The sequence below is a fragment of the Scyliorhinus canicula genome, chromosome 21 (genome assembly GCF_902713615.1).
Source record: "Scyliorhinus canicula chromosome 21, sScyCan1.1, whole genome shotgun sequence".
In the NCBI taxonomy this organism is placed as follows: Eukaryota; Metazoa; Chordata; class Chondrichthyes; order Carcharhiniformes; family Scyliorhinidae; genus Scyliorhinus; species Scyliorhinus canicula.
The window spans coordinates 37,269,658-37,283,817 of record NC_052166.1 but is presented as its reverse complement, the minus strand read 5'-3'; the positions used below and the strand labels follow the sequence as shown (position 1 = coordinate 37,283,817).

The following is a 14,160-nucleotide window of genomic DNA, read 5'->3' as shown; positions in this document are numbered from 1 at the left end:
CTCTTCCTCCGTTCCACTTTCTGGCCTGTTCTCCATAACACGTCACCCCATTATGAATTAAAAATCTGTCAAACTCCTCAAATTTACTCAATGACCCGGTATCGACAGCACTCGAGGTAATAAATTCCACCGATTCACGACCTTTTAAAAGAAGTAATTTCTCCTCATCTCTGTTTTAAATCTGCTACTTCATATCCTAACATTGACCTCTCATTCCATATTGCCTCACAAGAAAAGGCATTTGCTCCACATTACCTTTTAGAATCTTGTATATCTCAATTAGATCTCCTCTCATTCTTCTAAATTCTAGAGAGTATAGGCCTAAACTGCTCAACCTCTCTTCATATGGCAAACCCCTCACCTCAGGATTCAACCTAGTGACTCTCCTCTGAATTGTCTCTAATGCTACTAGATCCCTCAAATAAGTGCACCAAACTGTACACAGTGTTCCAGGTGCTGTCTTATCAATGCCTTGTACGATTGCAGCAACACTTCCCTACTTTTATACTATCTTCCTTTAGCTATAAATGCCAAAATTTAATTTGCCTTCCTTATTACCTGCTCCACCTCTGTACTAGTTTTCTGTGATTTGTACACGAGGATGCCCAGATGCCTCTGCATCAAAACACTCTGAAATTTCTCTTCATTTGTACAATAAATTGACTTACCATTTACCCAACCAAAATGGATAGCCCCACTCTTATCCACGTTAAACTCCATCTGCCAAATTTTAGTCCACCCACATACCTATCTTTATCATTATCTATTTGTAAATTTCTTATTTCCTCATTGCAATTTACTATCCCACCTATTTTCATATCATCTGCATATTTGACTATGGTAACTTTTATCTCCGTGTCCAAGTCATTAATATTTTGTAAATAATTGGAACCCAAGGTCTGAACCCTGTGACACCCCACTAGTTGCATCTTGCTAACCAGAAAAAGATCCATTTATTCCAACTCTCTGCTTTCTGTCTGTCAGCCGTCTTCTATCCATGCTAATAAATTACCCCTAATCTCATGTGATTGTGCCTTGTGTATTCACCTTTTGTGTGGCACCTTATCGAATGCCAACTGGAAGTTCGATGTACTCCATTTACAGGATATCCATTATCCACTTAGCTTGTTACATCTTCGAAGAACTCAGCACACAAGTCAAACAGTAGTTATCCTTCATAAATTATGCTTGGGTCACTGTCTGTGCGGAGTCTGCACATCCTCCCCGTGTGTGCGTAGGTTTCCTCCGGGTGCTCCGGTTTCCTCCCACAGTCCAAAGATGTGCAGGTTAGGTGGATTGGCCATGATAAATTGCCCTTAGTGTTGGGTGGGGTTACTGGGTTATGGGGATGGGGTGGAGGTGTTGACCTTGGGTGGGGTGCTCTTTCCAAGAGCCAGTGCAGACCCGATGGGCCGAATGGCCTCCTTCTGCACTGTAAATTCTATGATAATAAAAAACCATGCTCCTTCTGGTGTTTTAATTTTTTAACTGTCCTAACAATTTCCCAATGACAGATGTTAAACTAAGTGGTCTACAGTTTCCTACTTTCTGCCTCCCTCCCCTTTTTAAAAAAAAAAAAAGTATTTTATTTCAAACATGTTCAACATAATAACACAATCTTAACAACATAACCTTACATCCAACAAAGTGCATAGTTTGTACATTTCCCTTCCCCACAACAAATGGCTCCTCGAATATAGTCGTAAACGGCCTCCACCTTGAAACTCTGCACTTCAAAACCTTTTTTACTGTACAGATGAACATACTGTCAAGATTTCAGTTTGTTTTTCAGTCCCTCCCGATTTTCCTCCCCAAGGCCTTTTTTTGGAAGGTAGGCAGATGAATCTTGGAATTTGTGTGGGAAGGGAGGGAAAAAGGCCTTGGGGAGGAAAATCGGGAGGGACTGAAAAACAAACTGAAATCTTGACAGTATGTTCATCTGTACAGTAAAAAAGGTTTTGAAGGGAACTCTGATGGAAAGGCAGGAAGGGGGACTGGCGTTCCCGAATTTGCTCCGTTACTATTGGGCAGCGAATGTAGGTGTAGAAAAGTTGAGAAGCTGGTGGGAGGAGGGGTGCGGGGCATATTGGGTCAGGTTAGAGGAGGGGAAGGGGACGAGCCTGAGGGCCCTTGTGACATCCGCAGCATTCACCCCGAGAAAGTACATGAGTAGCCCTGTGGTGGAGTCGCCCATAAAACTGTTGGGATGGTAGTAGTGTGAAACCTGAGGCAAAATATTGATTTAGCGTCTCCACCATTTCTGTGTTCCCTGCTATTAACTTCCCAGTCTCATCTTCCAAGGGATCAACATTCAATTCAGCTACTCTTCCCATTTGTATTCTTATAGAAGCTTTTGCGATCCGTTTTATATTTTGTGCTAGTTTTCTTCCATAATTTATCTTTGCTCTTTTTATAACCTTTTAGGAACCCTTTGTTGATCTTTAAAAGTTTCCCAATCTTCCTGTCTGCCAATGGCCTTTGCAATATGGTATGCCTTAGTTTTTATCTTTGTTATCTTAACTTCTTACTTAGCAATGCATGTTTTTCTTCCCTCTTACCACCTTTCTTCCTCCCTGGAGTATATTTTAGTTGGGAGGAATTGAGTATCTCCTTAAACAACTGCTACACTTTTTTTTTAAAACAATTGTTACTGCTCATCAACTGTCCTACCTTTTAGTCTTCCTGGTCAGTCCACTAGGGCCAAATCTGCCCTCACACCTACTTAATTATCTTTGTTTAACTCCACAACACTAGTGTGGGACTCCAGTTTCCTGCCCTCAAGCTGAATTTGAATTTTTATCATGTTATGATCACTCTTCCTCAGAGGATCCTTAACTATGAGGTCATTAATTAATCCCTCCTCACTACACAATAGCAAATCCAGAATAGCCTGATCCCTGGTTCGTTCTAAAACATATTGCTCCAAGAAACAATCACTAATACATTCAATGAACTCTCCCTCAAGGATACCCGTGTCAATTTTTTTAATCAAGTCTATATGCATGTTAAAATCACCCATGATTATTGTTGTGCGTCTCTTACAAGTCCCCAGTATTTCCTGTTTTATACATGTGCCCCACTGTGGAACTACTGTTGGAGACCTGCAGATCACTCCCAACAGGATCTTATTTCCTCTGCTATTTCTTATTTCTACTCAGACTGATTCCACATCTTGATCTCCAGTGCCTATATTATTTTTCACTACAGCATTGATCACTTCCTTTACCAGCAAAGCTACACCATCTCTCTCACCTTTCTGCACAATCTCCTGAAAGACTGTGTACTCTTGGATATTCAACTTTGTGACCAGGTCTCCTTGTAACCATGTCTCAATATTCATCACCAAACCATACTCCTTTGTCTCTATTTGCGCTGTTAGCTCATTAACGTTGTTCTGAATGCTTCACGTATTCAGACACAAAGCCTTTAGGTTCTATTAACAAATTTCCCTGCCCTTGGTGCAATATAATGTTCACCTCATCACTAATCTCTCCTACCTTCTCCTTTAACTTTAATTTTCCATGCATTTGAACAATTCCCCCACCCACTATTTGGTTACATTAGTGCTTTGGATGGATTGAAAGGATGATTGGAGAGTAATATGTAGAGAAGGGACAGGCTAGAAATTGGTGATCAGATCAGAATGCAGAGGAGTCCTGTAGAAGTTTATTTAAGAGGAGGGTTGATAGATTTAAAAAGCTAAGGAATTATCTTGGAGGATAAAGGATGTTTACTGAAATAGGCAAGCATAGGACTACGATGGGGAAGTTAGGTCATCACAAGCTGGGTCAGAAGGATAGTTGAGAAATTGAAGCGAATTGAAGTTTGATGAAGAAAATATTGGATATGGTGAAGGATAATGAAGAGAAGGGAATTGGGACCGATCGAGGATGCAGATGGAACTGCGCAGTTGGTTTTATTTTGGAAACAGAGCAGTTGAGAAAAATCCTCGGGAATAGAGTGGATGAAGAATATGGGGGATGGAATGAGAGAGGATAGTTTGTGACGGAAGGGGCAGAGTTTTATTTTGCCTTGTTCTTCAAGGTAACCTGGGCCGGGATTTTCTGGTCCAACCCACCAAGACCCTCTGGTCCTGCCGAAAGGCAGTGGACTTTTGACTGGCCTGCAGCAGATCCTGCCATGGCAGGGCCAGAAAATCCCAGCCCTGGAATAATAGGAAGGATCTGATCAGAGACGGATTAACTTGGTACACTATGAAGTGGTAAAGCAAGATCTGGCCTAATAAAACCATTTGGCATATTTCTCGTTTGAGTTTTCATGGTATTTCAGTAGTTGATTTTGCTAGTTGATTTGTTAATATAAATGATTATGTAACCCTCTTGCTACTTGGGGCAGCAGTTCCATTGTTAAATTGTAATTTATTCCAGAAAGCAGAGATGTGGAAAAATCTACTGGAGAAATAACGATTCATATCCAAATTGAGTCAGCGGACACCCAGGTTGCTCAACTAGAACTTGGCGTTGGCTCACAAAGCTGTCGAGGGCCAGAGTCGAGAGAGAATTTGGATGAGAACACAGGCAGACTTGAAAAAGCCCAAAGTCAGAGAGCTGTTGGACTTCCATCTGATGCAGAACAGGAAGAAATTGAAGACTACACATCTGTACCATTGGACCATAAGGAAGAAGTGAATACTTCTGAAGAAAGAGACAAGGATGAGCTATAAATACTGGTTTCTTTCATAATGAAGTTTCATCTTGTATAACTCTGTTTAAATTCAGAGGGATTGTGCAATCCTAGATTTTTCCAAAAACAATGCTGCTTATATTAAATCTAGAATTCCACCATTTGTTACCAGTTTTGCGGGACCGGTCCTTCAGGGCTAAAGGAATGAGCTATGAATTGGGAAGGGAGATTGCATTGCCTTAACTGATGTACATATGTTTTTAATTTATTTTGAAGGTGGGAAATTGTCATCTTTTTAGGAAAGTTTCTAAATATATTGGCATAACTATATTAGGAATCTGGATTTATGCTAGTTATTTGACAATATTGAGGATTACAGTTTTCAGAATATATTAAGATGGTGCTCATTGAAATGAGTGTTTTGTAGATTGCTTCTTCCATAGCAATGCAATATTTTGGTCTAAAGAATTGCCTTTCATGATGCAAAAGGAACTAGCTGTTACTGCTGTACACTGGTGGTATACATGAATATCAAAATAGACAGTGGACCACATTTTTAAGTGATTTTCAATTTGGGTTTGAGATGCATCCAGCAAAATTGGCCTGGTTCAGTAAACCATAATTTGCCAACACTGGCCACTGCATCAATGAAAACCGTTCAATCTACGTGCAATTTTTTTCTGTAACACTGACATGGCATAAAATTGAACTACACTTTCAGGCTAGCAATAAATATTTAATCAATCATTTATAATGGTGGAAATGCATAGATAGAAATTGAAACTGTTGACCATGTAATTTATACAATATACAGATATGTTTATGAACAGTTTGCAGGTTCTTTATAAGAAAATGTTCATCCAGTAGCTACAGGGTTAAACTGTACGCAGGTTAATTCATTCATGTATCAGGGACTTTGAAGAAAATTTGGTTATAAGTCTTCAGCTTTTTGTTCCCAGTGGACATGAATGAATTGTTTACTACATAAAAGCAAATACAATAACGTCCAATGTTGAAGTTAATTTAAATTCAATGTTTGGTATATTCTAAGAAATACAGTAAAATATGGAAATCTGTTGGCAATTTCTGATGTTTTGGATCTGAATACTTGAACCTTTTTTGGTTGGTGGGACGAAAGGAAGTTTAAAAAAAAAAAATCTGACTGACTAACGAAACTCTGAGAGGAGCCCGAAGTCAGAATCAGTGCATTCTGAATGTTGGTTGTTACACAGTTAGAATTCAGCAATGAGAGGCCAAAAGCTGTGAAGAATCTGGTACATGTTCAACAGATCAAACCTTCACCAGCCAGGAAATAACCTACCTCCAAAACAGCTTGTATAATGTCAGATCTTAAAGAGGCATTCATCGCTTGTGTGCATGCTTTTTAAAAGTATTTTGAGTGGCTTTGAAGAAACAAATTGATTTTTAAATCCCCATAAGTGAGTGGTCTGGAAAGTTGGAGCAGGCATTAAATTATAGGATTGAGTGTATGTTTGTTTATTGGATCTCGTTGTATCAGTAGTATAAACACCAGCAAGCATTATTTAACCAGATATCATTTTTGGGTATTAGGGCATTTAGTTCCATTATAAAATGAAGCAATCTGTAAACGTACGGGTACAGAAATACTGCAACATTGACTTTGCTAAGCAATTTCAGGTGCCTGATAATATGAAAATGATTTATGATTTAGATGTCAGATGCTGATTGAATCCTCAGCGCATTAGATATGAAACCGCCTGTCGGAGTCATCACAGCTTTGAATCTGTACAACTCTAGGTCAGTGGAAGACAGCATTTTAAAATACCATTGTAACTGCTTTTAAAATCTTTGCATGAAGTCTTTGTTAGGATAAAGCAACACTGTAACTCGTGTACCAAGAACGAAAATGATGAAGGAAAGAGCAAAGCTTTGAATACACATCAGAGCGCACATGCAGAGTTTCATTGTTACTCAGACTGAGATTAGTTCACAGCATAAGCATCTGACAGTTATCTGACTCCAATCAGTAGCTGCAGCTTCAACACTACACATCTTTGTGTGCTCAAATGCAGAAATGTCTCATTTAAACTTTATTTTACATCAAGCCTCGACCATGGAATGCTAAGTCACACAGTAAAACAATGAAATCCAATTATCATTTGCTCATTTTTTTTAAAGGCAGTAGTAAATGTTAATTTCCTTTTTTGGGATTGAAATGGTTGTTGAAGCATTGGCTTTGCTTCAAATTTATTTCAATTCCATACTCTTCAAACATAAACCTGACTGAGGAGATGTTACTGTTAAGTATTCAAATCTAATTTTACTAGCTATATAATCCTCAGTGTTTTTTTAATTTAGCCATTACTTGATTATTTGTGTTAATGAAACACTTTGAGTCTTGCCCACTGGCCAGAGAGCCGGCGAGGGCACTGCGTCACCTCTTTTTGGTAAGTCCTGCCTTATTAAATGCTAATCAGGTACTTAACTGGACAGCAGCGGGCTCAAGAACCCACGAGGGAAGATGACCCACTAACCGAGTGCAGTTGCACAGTCAGAGGCTATCACCTCTTCTTTGGTGTTGGTGGCACCACGAGGGAGGCTGTGGTTGCTGCCAGTAATGCAATCATCCGAAGCCCAGAATCACGGAAGGCCCCAAGCCGTCCCATTGAATACCATATAATCCCTGCAGTGCAGAAGAAGGGCATTTGGCCCATCAGGTCTGCATCGATCCTCTGAAAGAGGACCCTTTCTAGGCCCACTCCACTGCCCTATCCCTGTAACCCCACCTAACCTGCGCATCTTTGGACACAAGGGGCAATTTTAGCATGGCCAATCCATCGAACCTACGCTTCTTTGGACTGTGGGGGGGGAAACAGGATCACCCAGAGGAAACCCATGCGGACACTGGGAGAACGGACAAACTCCACACAAACAGTCACCCAAGGTCAAAATCATACCCTGGCACTGAGAGGTAGCATTGCTAACCGCTCTGCTAACATGCCGTCCCACACAGATGAATGATTGCGGGAGGGGGATCACAAGGGAGGAGGTGTAGGGACGTTGGCAGCAAGTAAGCTCTCCCCTCTCGATGCTGGGTGCCTCAAAGACACTAAGTGCCTTTAATGAGGGACCTGCCCTTCCCTGGAACCCACAAACAAACCTGATCGTGTTTGCTTTACAGGCTTCCTGTGTGGCAAGTCACCCATCTGCCACCTAAGTGAGTACCAGCAACGGGGATAAGGTCCTGAAATCATTAATTGCCCACTTCAGAGCTTCAATTGGCTATGGGGGGTGAAGACGATCCATCAGCCTTACTGCCATGAACTTAATTAGGGAAGAGGTCAGAAGGTGGCTGGGGTCCCTACTTGCCACCCTCCCGTCTGATGGAATGTCCTCCACCACTAAACTTCCCAATGGTGAGGACCTTAAATTCCACTTGTAATTTCCTCCTATGCGTGCTGTGCATGGCATATTATAATGCAATTTTTATTTTAAATGTTCATATGCAATTGATCTTTGACTCTCAAACCCACATCTCAAAATTGTTCAAGTTTTTAAAGTGCAATGTTTAACGATTTGCTTAGGACTCCAGAACTATATTTACAATTTCAGGGAGAATTAACACTAGGCTTGCTTTCATCAGATATGTATTTTTTCTTCTTGCCTGCCACATCTTTTCCTGTAGTAATCCCTGCATGTCCAGGGGAAGGGGAGAAAGAGGGAAGGGAGTCATTTGATAATCCTGATTAATATGCAGTCTGCTTCTGTGCAATTTGTTTTTATTTTAGTAATTTCATTGTATATTGTTTTTTTTTTAAATTATGGTCCCGGACCTGTATTACTTGTATATCCAGCCAGGTGTTCTATTGCAACTTAAGCCATAATTTTCAATTTTAATATTTTTAATTTAAGTTAGTGAACCATAGTACTTTGTTGACTGCTGCTGGTATTCCTTTTACTTTATCATACATTAGCTTAAAATGTGCATTGTATAAATGGCATTCAATTAAATTTGTTTCTAGGATGCAAGGTATTTTCTTTTCTAATCTATCAAGAGTAAAGAAAGATTTTAGTGATGCAGGTTAATTTAAATATATTGGGATTGAAGTTGATACCTACTGCAGGCCAGTCACTTAACCTTAATAATTTAACACTATATAGTACTTGAAATAGGTTTATAGTATTCATATATGAATTTTAAAAGTATGTATTAAACAATATTCAGTTCTGGACCAGGAGCAGGTTGGAGGTCAAAAACAAATATGCGTATCGAGATTAATTTATATGCAATACATACATACATTCAAAACTCTGCAGAACAACGTTTTTCTAGTTATCACATTTGGATGCGCACAAGAAAATTAAGTTGAAAGATTACGCAGATAGCCTAGTTAGTATTTCAAATTTTTTGCCAAGAATATTGTTGGCTGTTCTCATAAAAAAATTATTCCTGTGTTAGTGTTTTCAGGCTAACAGTTGAGTTGGTATTTTTGATGGGTAAAAAAAAAAGCCTTCCTTTTTTAAATTAAAGGTGGGATCCAGCCTTCCTAAACCAGAGTGGACAAAAAAGCATTGACTCTTAAGGGTGCTTTGCAGTCTGTGTAATAAAGTTAAGAGCAGTAAAGTGCACCAAAATAGCTTGGGCTTAGTTTATAACTTCTGACCAACTTCAGTAGATTAGGTATATTTACTGACTTGAATTCATATAGATCCTTTCACAACTTCAGGACGTCGCAAAATTTGTTACAGCATATAGTCATTGTTGCAATATAGGAAATACAAAAGTTAATTTGCGCACAACAAGGTCCCACAAACAGCAGTGAGAATTGTTTTCTTAATCCAGTCTCAGGATGTGGATATTTCTGGAAAATCAGCATTTACTGCTCATGCGTAGTTACCCCAGGAAGGAGGAGGTGAGCCGCCTCGAAACGATACAGTCTGTCGGTTGGCTGGAATTGCAGGATTTGGACCAACTGAAATAAATGAGCAGATGATTATTTTGTTATTGTCGTCTGAAGATAAAACTCCTCTGCTGTTAAAATAGTACCATAGTTTTCATACACCTGAAAAATCAGACTGAGCTTCTGTTTACCATCTCATCTGAAAGACTGTATACCTCCAAACTGGCTGCGTAGATTGCATACTCGAATCTTGTGAGCTGGTACTTGAATCTTCTAACTCTGAGGTTAGAAGATACCACTGAGCTAAGGTTAACATCTAAATCTTTTATTTAGTTTAATGGTACTTTGGAAAGTTATTGCAAAGAAACACAGTAAATTTGTAGGTGAGTATTTGATAAAGCTGCTGCTTCGACTGAGTGTCTGTCTGAGGGACTGCAAAACTTTATTTATATTGCCCTGATTGAGTATTTTTGTAGAACGAATGAAACTACTTTTTGAATGTTTGGGAATTACTTTCTATGGAAATAGGAAGGCCTTGGCCCCCAGTGGAACATGGTTCTAATAAACCTGAGACTCGGGATTAGTCAGAAAATACCATTGTTGCACGATAAGTTATGTCCTGACTCTTTATAATTGAGTAAAACTCACATTTGGCATTAGTAAGATTTTATTTTATTGAGATTTAAATATCCAATGAGGTTGTGATCTTTATGCAGTAGCTTGTGGTGCAGACATTGTGCTGTTCAACAGCTTGTAACGCTAAGTACTTATCAGCATTTTTTTTCCATTCAGAAAGAGAATTTATGAATACTGGGAATGTGAATGGGATTTGAGTGCCTTGTAGATAAGCAGAGGAACAGTAAAGTTATGAAGTGTTATGAAACCATATTGTAAAAAGTTAAGGAGATGAACTATTATATTTCAGAGCTTGCAATATAAGTGCTATTTCAAGCATAAATTACAGAACTGCTATCCTGATATCATTGTATTGGTCACTTTGCGCGTTCCAGAAATGTGAGTGGGTAAATGCAAAGTAGAATTTGCTTTTGCCTTACTGAAAACGTGAAGATCATAATTTTACATATATCCAGGGAAATTGTGAATAATTCAGCACATTCTCATCAGTTGTAATTCATTGTAGTTTAAATTATCATTTGTGAAACGTTTTGCCATAGATTTAGTAGTGCACCTTTTTTTTGTGCATAACCATATTCATTGGTTCTAAAGCCAATACTGTATGATGCGCATCTAAGTACGTTTGTCACTTTGATCATGTTAATTTTCTTTACTGCCCCACATCTTTCTTCCGGGGAAATTCTCATTCTCCCATTGTGCCTGACAATTGAGGATATGAAACTCTGGAATGGACCTAAGTTCTTCTCTCTCTTTCTTCCCCCCCCCCCCCCCCCCCCCCCCCTCCCCTCCAAGTCTTGTTATTAAAACAAATCATTAAAATAAGCATATTATATCCATCTGTCTTGATTGAGTTGATTTTCCTTCGCCTATTCGTAGAAAATGGACAAAGAATAGCCACAAACAACTTTTGTTCTAAAAAGAACTGATCAAAATTTTAATGGCTTCAAAAGGTGATATTTGGCATCATTAATAATTGGAATCTTAAAATTAAAAAAAATAACCAGGGTAAGATATTAACATTACATCCTAACAGGAACAAAAAGTGCAAAATCAAATGGTTAATGGGTACAGCTATTAAACCTCGCAGTTATTTACTACTGCAATTTGTGTAATTGTGGTTGAATTGTATGAATAAACCTGTTTGTTTTTATATAACTGTCTAACTTTTAATGTACATTTTCAGAGAAGTTGAATCGTATTTCAATGTTCCAGAGAACCTGTGAATGTTCTAATCTATATAAGGTGCTTCATGGTTGTTTTAGTTTTGACTGAGGTATATTGACAATACAAAAGTGTGCACAAATAATGAACTTTTAGAAATATTTTGTCCTGACAGTGTAGATGTTGTATAATTTTAAACAATATCCTGTCACTGTGGAATTTAAGATATTTTTAAATTGGAGGGTTGGGGTGTTCATGTAAAACACAGACCAATTATTGAGAAGCACTTGCCTGTATTTTATCAGTTTTGACACATGACCACCACTTTCTCAGGATAAAATTGCTTAATTGCTATCTCCAAAAAGGTGTTTTCAACATTGTACACGGAAAGGAAATATTGTCAGTTTACACTCTTTAATTGTACCTCATTTTGGGCCATTCTACTTTGATAAGTGAGCTGTAGGATGAAAACTTAAGCGGCACTATTGCTGATTGACTGACCACCCTAGGCTACAAGTCAAAACCAAAATGCTTCTGAACCTAATCCAAGATGTAATCCGCGACTTGTAGTGTTTGCATATTAAGGATGATATGGACGCCATGTAATATGCCCTGCATTTAAACAAGAAATCCAGACACCTTTTGAACGACAAGCAAAAGCTAAGGAATGAAGAACAATGTAGGTGTTTCGGAATTTACCATTTGCAGCAACCAGGATAGTTCACACAGAATCCAGTACTGCCACAATGCTTTAATATATGTATTTTAAAAGTCTCATGAGCTCTTTAAATATTGTTATTGGATATAAGCAACAGATGTATGTTGTCAATTAATAATAGCAAATTTCATGTGTCTATACTTTATTTGTAATTGTACACCACAAGCTTGGCAGGGCCAATACAAGTTTGTCATGAAAACCACAAATGTGTCTTGTTTATTCATTTCAAGTAACACTGGATAAATGTGAAGTTTGGATTTGAATTCTATCTGCTGGGGAAAAAAGTATTTCCCTTGTCCTTTAGGTAATTAAATTCTTTGACTTGAAGCGGGTCACATTTTGGCAAGGTACTGGCACCAGAACAATAGAATCCTCAGCTCAATTCATTTGATGACTTAACATTGTCGTCACCTGCTGTACTGACCAGCAGGCTACATGTTGAATTCTTGGTCACCATTCAGTGAATAGCTTTCAGACACACAGCAGTGTTGCTGCGCTTTTTGAATAAAAATCAGCAGAAGTTCTGTTTTCTGTTCAGTGGTTGCTATTGGAAAAGGGCATTACATAGACGTTGGATGACAAGTGAGCTGCATTGTCTGCTTAACAGTTTAACGGTCTGTTGGCATCAAATGTTTGAGGCTCGTGCATGGAGATTGAGCAATGGATACGCTGCTAGATATCTGTGCTTTTAGATCGATACTCCAGCAAATGTTGACGTCTGGAGAAAAAAATTGGAAAAATAAAGAAATCCACAGCAGCCTTCATAGCATGTTGACAATAGAGACTTCGATCAACTGACAGAAGGCACTTACTTGCATTACCTAACCGGAAGCATTTACTCATGGCCTTAGTTGGGAAGTGCTGAATAAAATGTGACAAGAGCTCTAAATGTGTTTAGTTTGTGCCGTAAGAGTGACTAAATGTTCTTGGCATGATCATTGGCTGCAGACTGGAAGATACTTTGTTTCTCTGGTGGAAAGATGTCAGAGCTTCATATGCACACATATACAACTGCATAAGGGAGAAGGAGAAGAAAATTGCAGGGTGAGGGAAAGAAATCATGCTCCCATCAAAGTATGTTATGTGTGGAGGTTATTGTACATCTAAGTTTTCCTGTTTGTAACCTTCCTTGCTGTTTTTGCCTCTCTTTTGTCCAAATCACTGCCCTCTATCTAACTTGTATCTGTGAATATACCTGCTCATTCCTTTCTCTCTCATTCTGTAGCCAAGGACCACTTTTTAATAGCCATGAGACATTAAAAATATTTAATGCAGATCATCAGGTATGTTTACAATTTATGATGTTTGTGAGATTTTCAACTTGTGCCAGATCCAAAATGAGATTGGCGGAGCAAAATGGGATTCATTTTCTAGTGTTCAAAATTTGTTGAAAACATTAATAGGTCATTTGGCCCATTGTGCATGTGCTAGCTTTGAAAGAGTTATGAATTAGTCCTACTTCCCTTCTCTTTTCCAAAGTTCTACAATTTTCCCCCTTCAAGTAATCAATTTGCTTCTTTTGAACGTTATTATTGAATAAGCTCCCAGCATCTCTTTAAGCTGTGCAATCCTGCGCATTTCTCGTGTTTAAAAAAATCTCCGGTGGGATTTCCATGCCCTCCTGCAGTGTGTTTGGTGGATGTGGCCAGGACCTTCCAGTGCTGCCGCTGTCGACAAGATTTCCCATTGTTTGCTCCCTCCAGCGTTTGGGGACTCACCGGTGCGACGGGACCAGATGATCCCACCAGCAGGAATGGCCAGAAATCCTGCCCCTCATGTCACCTCTGGATCTTTTGCCAATTACCTTAAATCTGCGTCTTCTGGTTATACCACTGAATTCTGGTTATTCCCTGTAATATCCCAGTAACTTTCTGAGCTTTAAGAACTCTAGTTTCTTTAGTCTCTTCCTGTAAAAGATGTCTTTCATATCTGCTATCATTCTAGTAAATCTCTGCACCATGTGTGTATTTGAGCTTTGAACAAATACTGAACTGAAATCGTCAATGCAGTTACTGTTGAGAATGCTTTAAAGGATTTGGAGTAATATAATGAGAAATTTCAAAGCATTGCTGGAAGCTTAATAATAGTAATCTTTATTGTCACCAATAGGCTTCCATT

The 14,160-nt window shown here is 38.8% G+C and overlaps 1 protein-coding gene across 2 annotated transcripts in view; it reads left to right on the top strand.

Moving 5' to 3' along the window:
* The window catches only part of LOC119955396 (ER degradation-enhancing alpha-mannosidase-like protein 3), an 83,698-nt gene extending 77,165 nt beyond the window's left edge, over nucleotides 1-6,533 (top strand). For both annotated transcript variants that reach the window (XM_038781461.1, XM_038781462.1), the window contains one exon: nucleotides 4,389-6,533. In XM_038781461.1, the coding sequence (XP_038637389.1) occupies nucleotides 4,389-4,684 (296 nt within the window). In that variant the 3' untranslated portion in view covers nucleotides 4,685-6,533. The remainder of the gene's footprint in view (nucleotides 1-4,388) is intronic.
* Nucleotides 6,534-14,160: the final 7,627 nt, after the last annotated feature.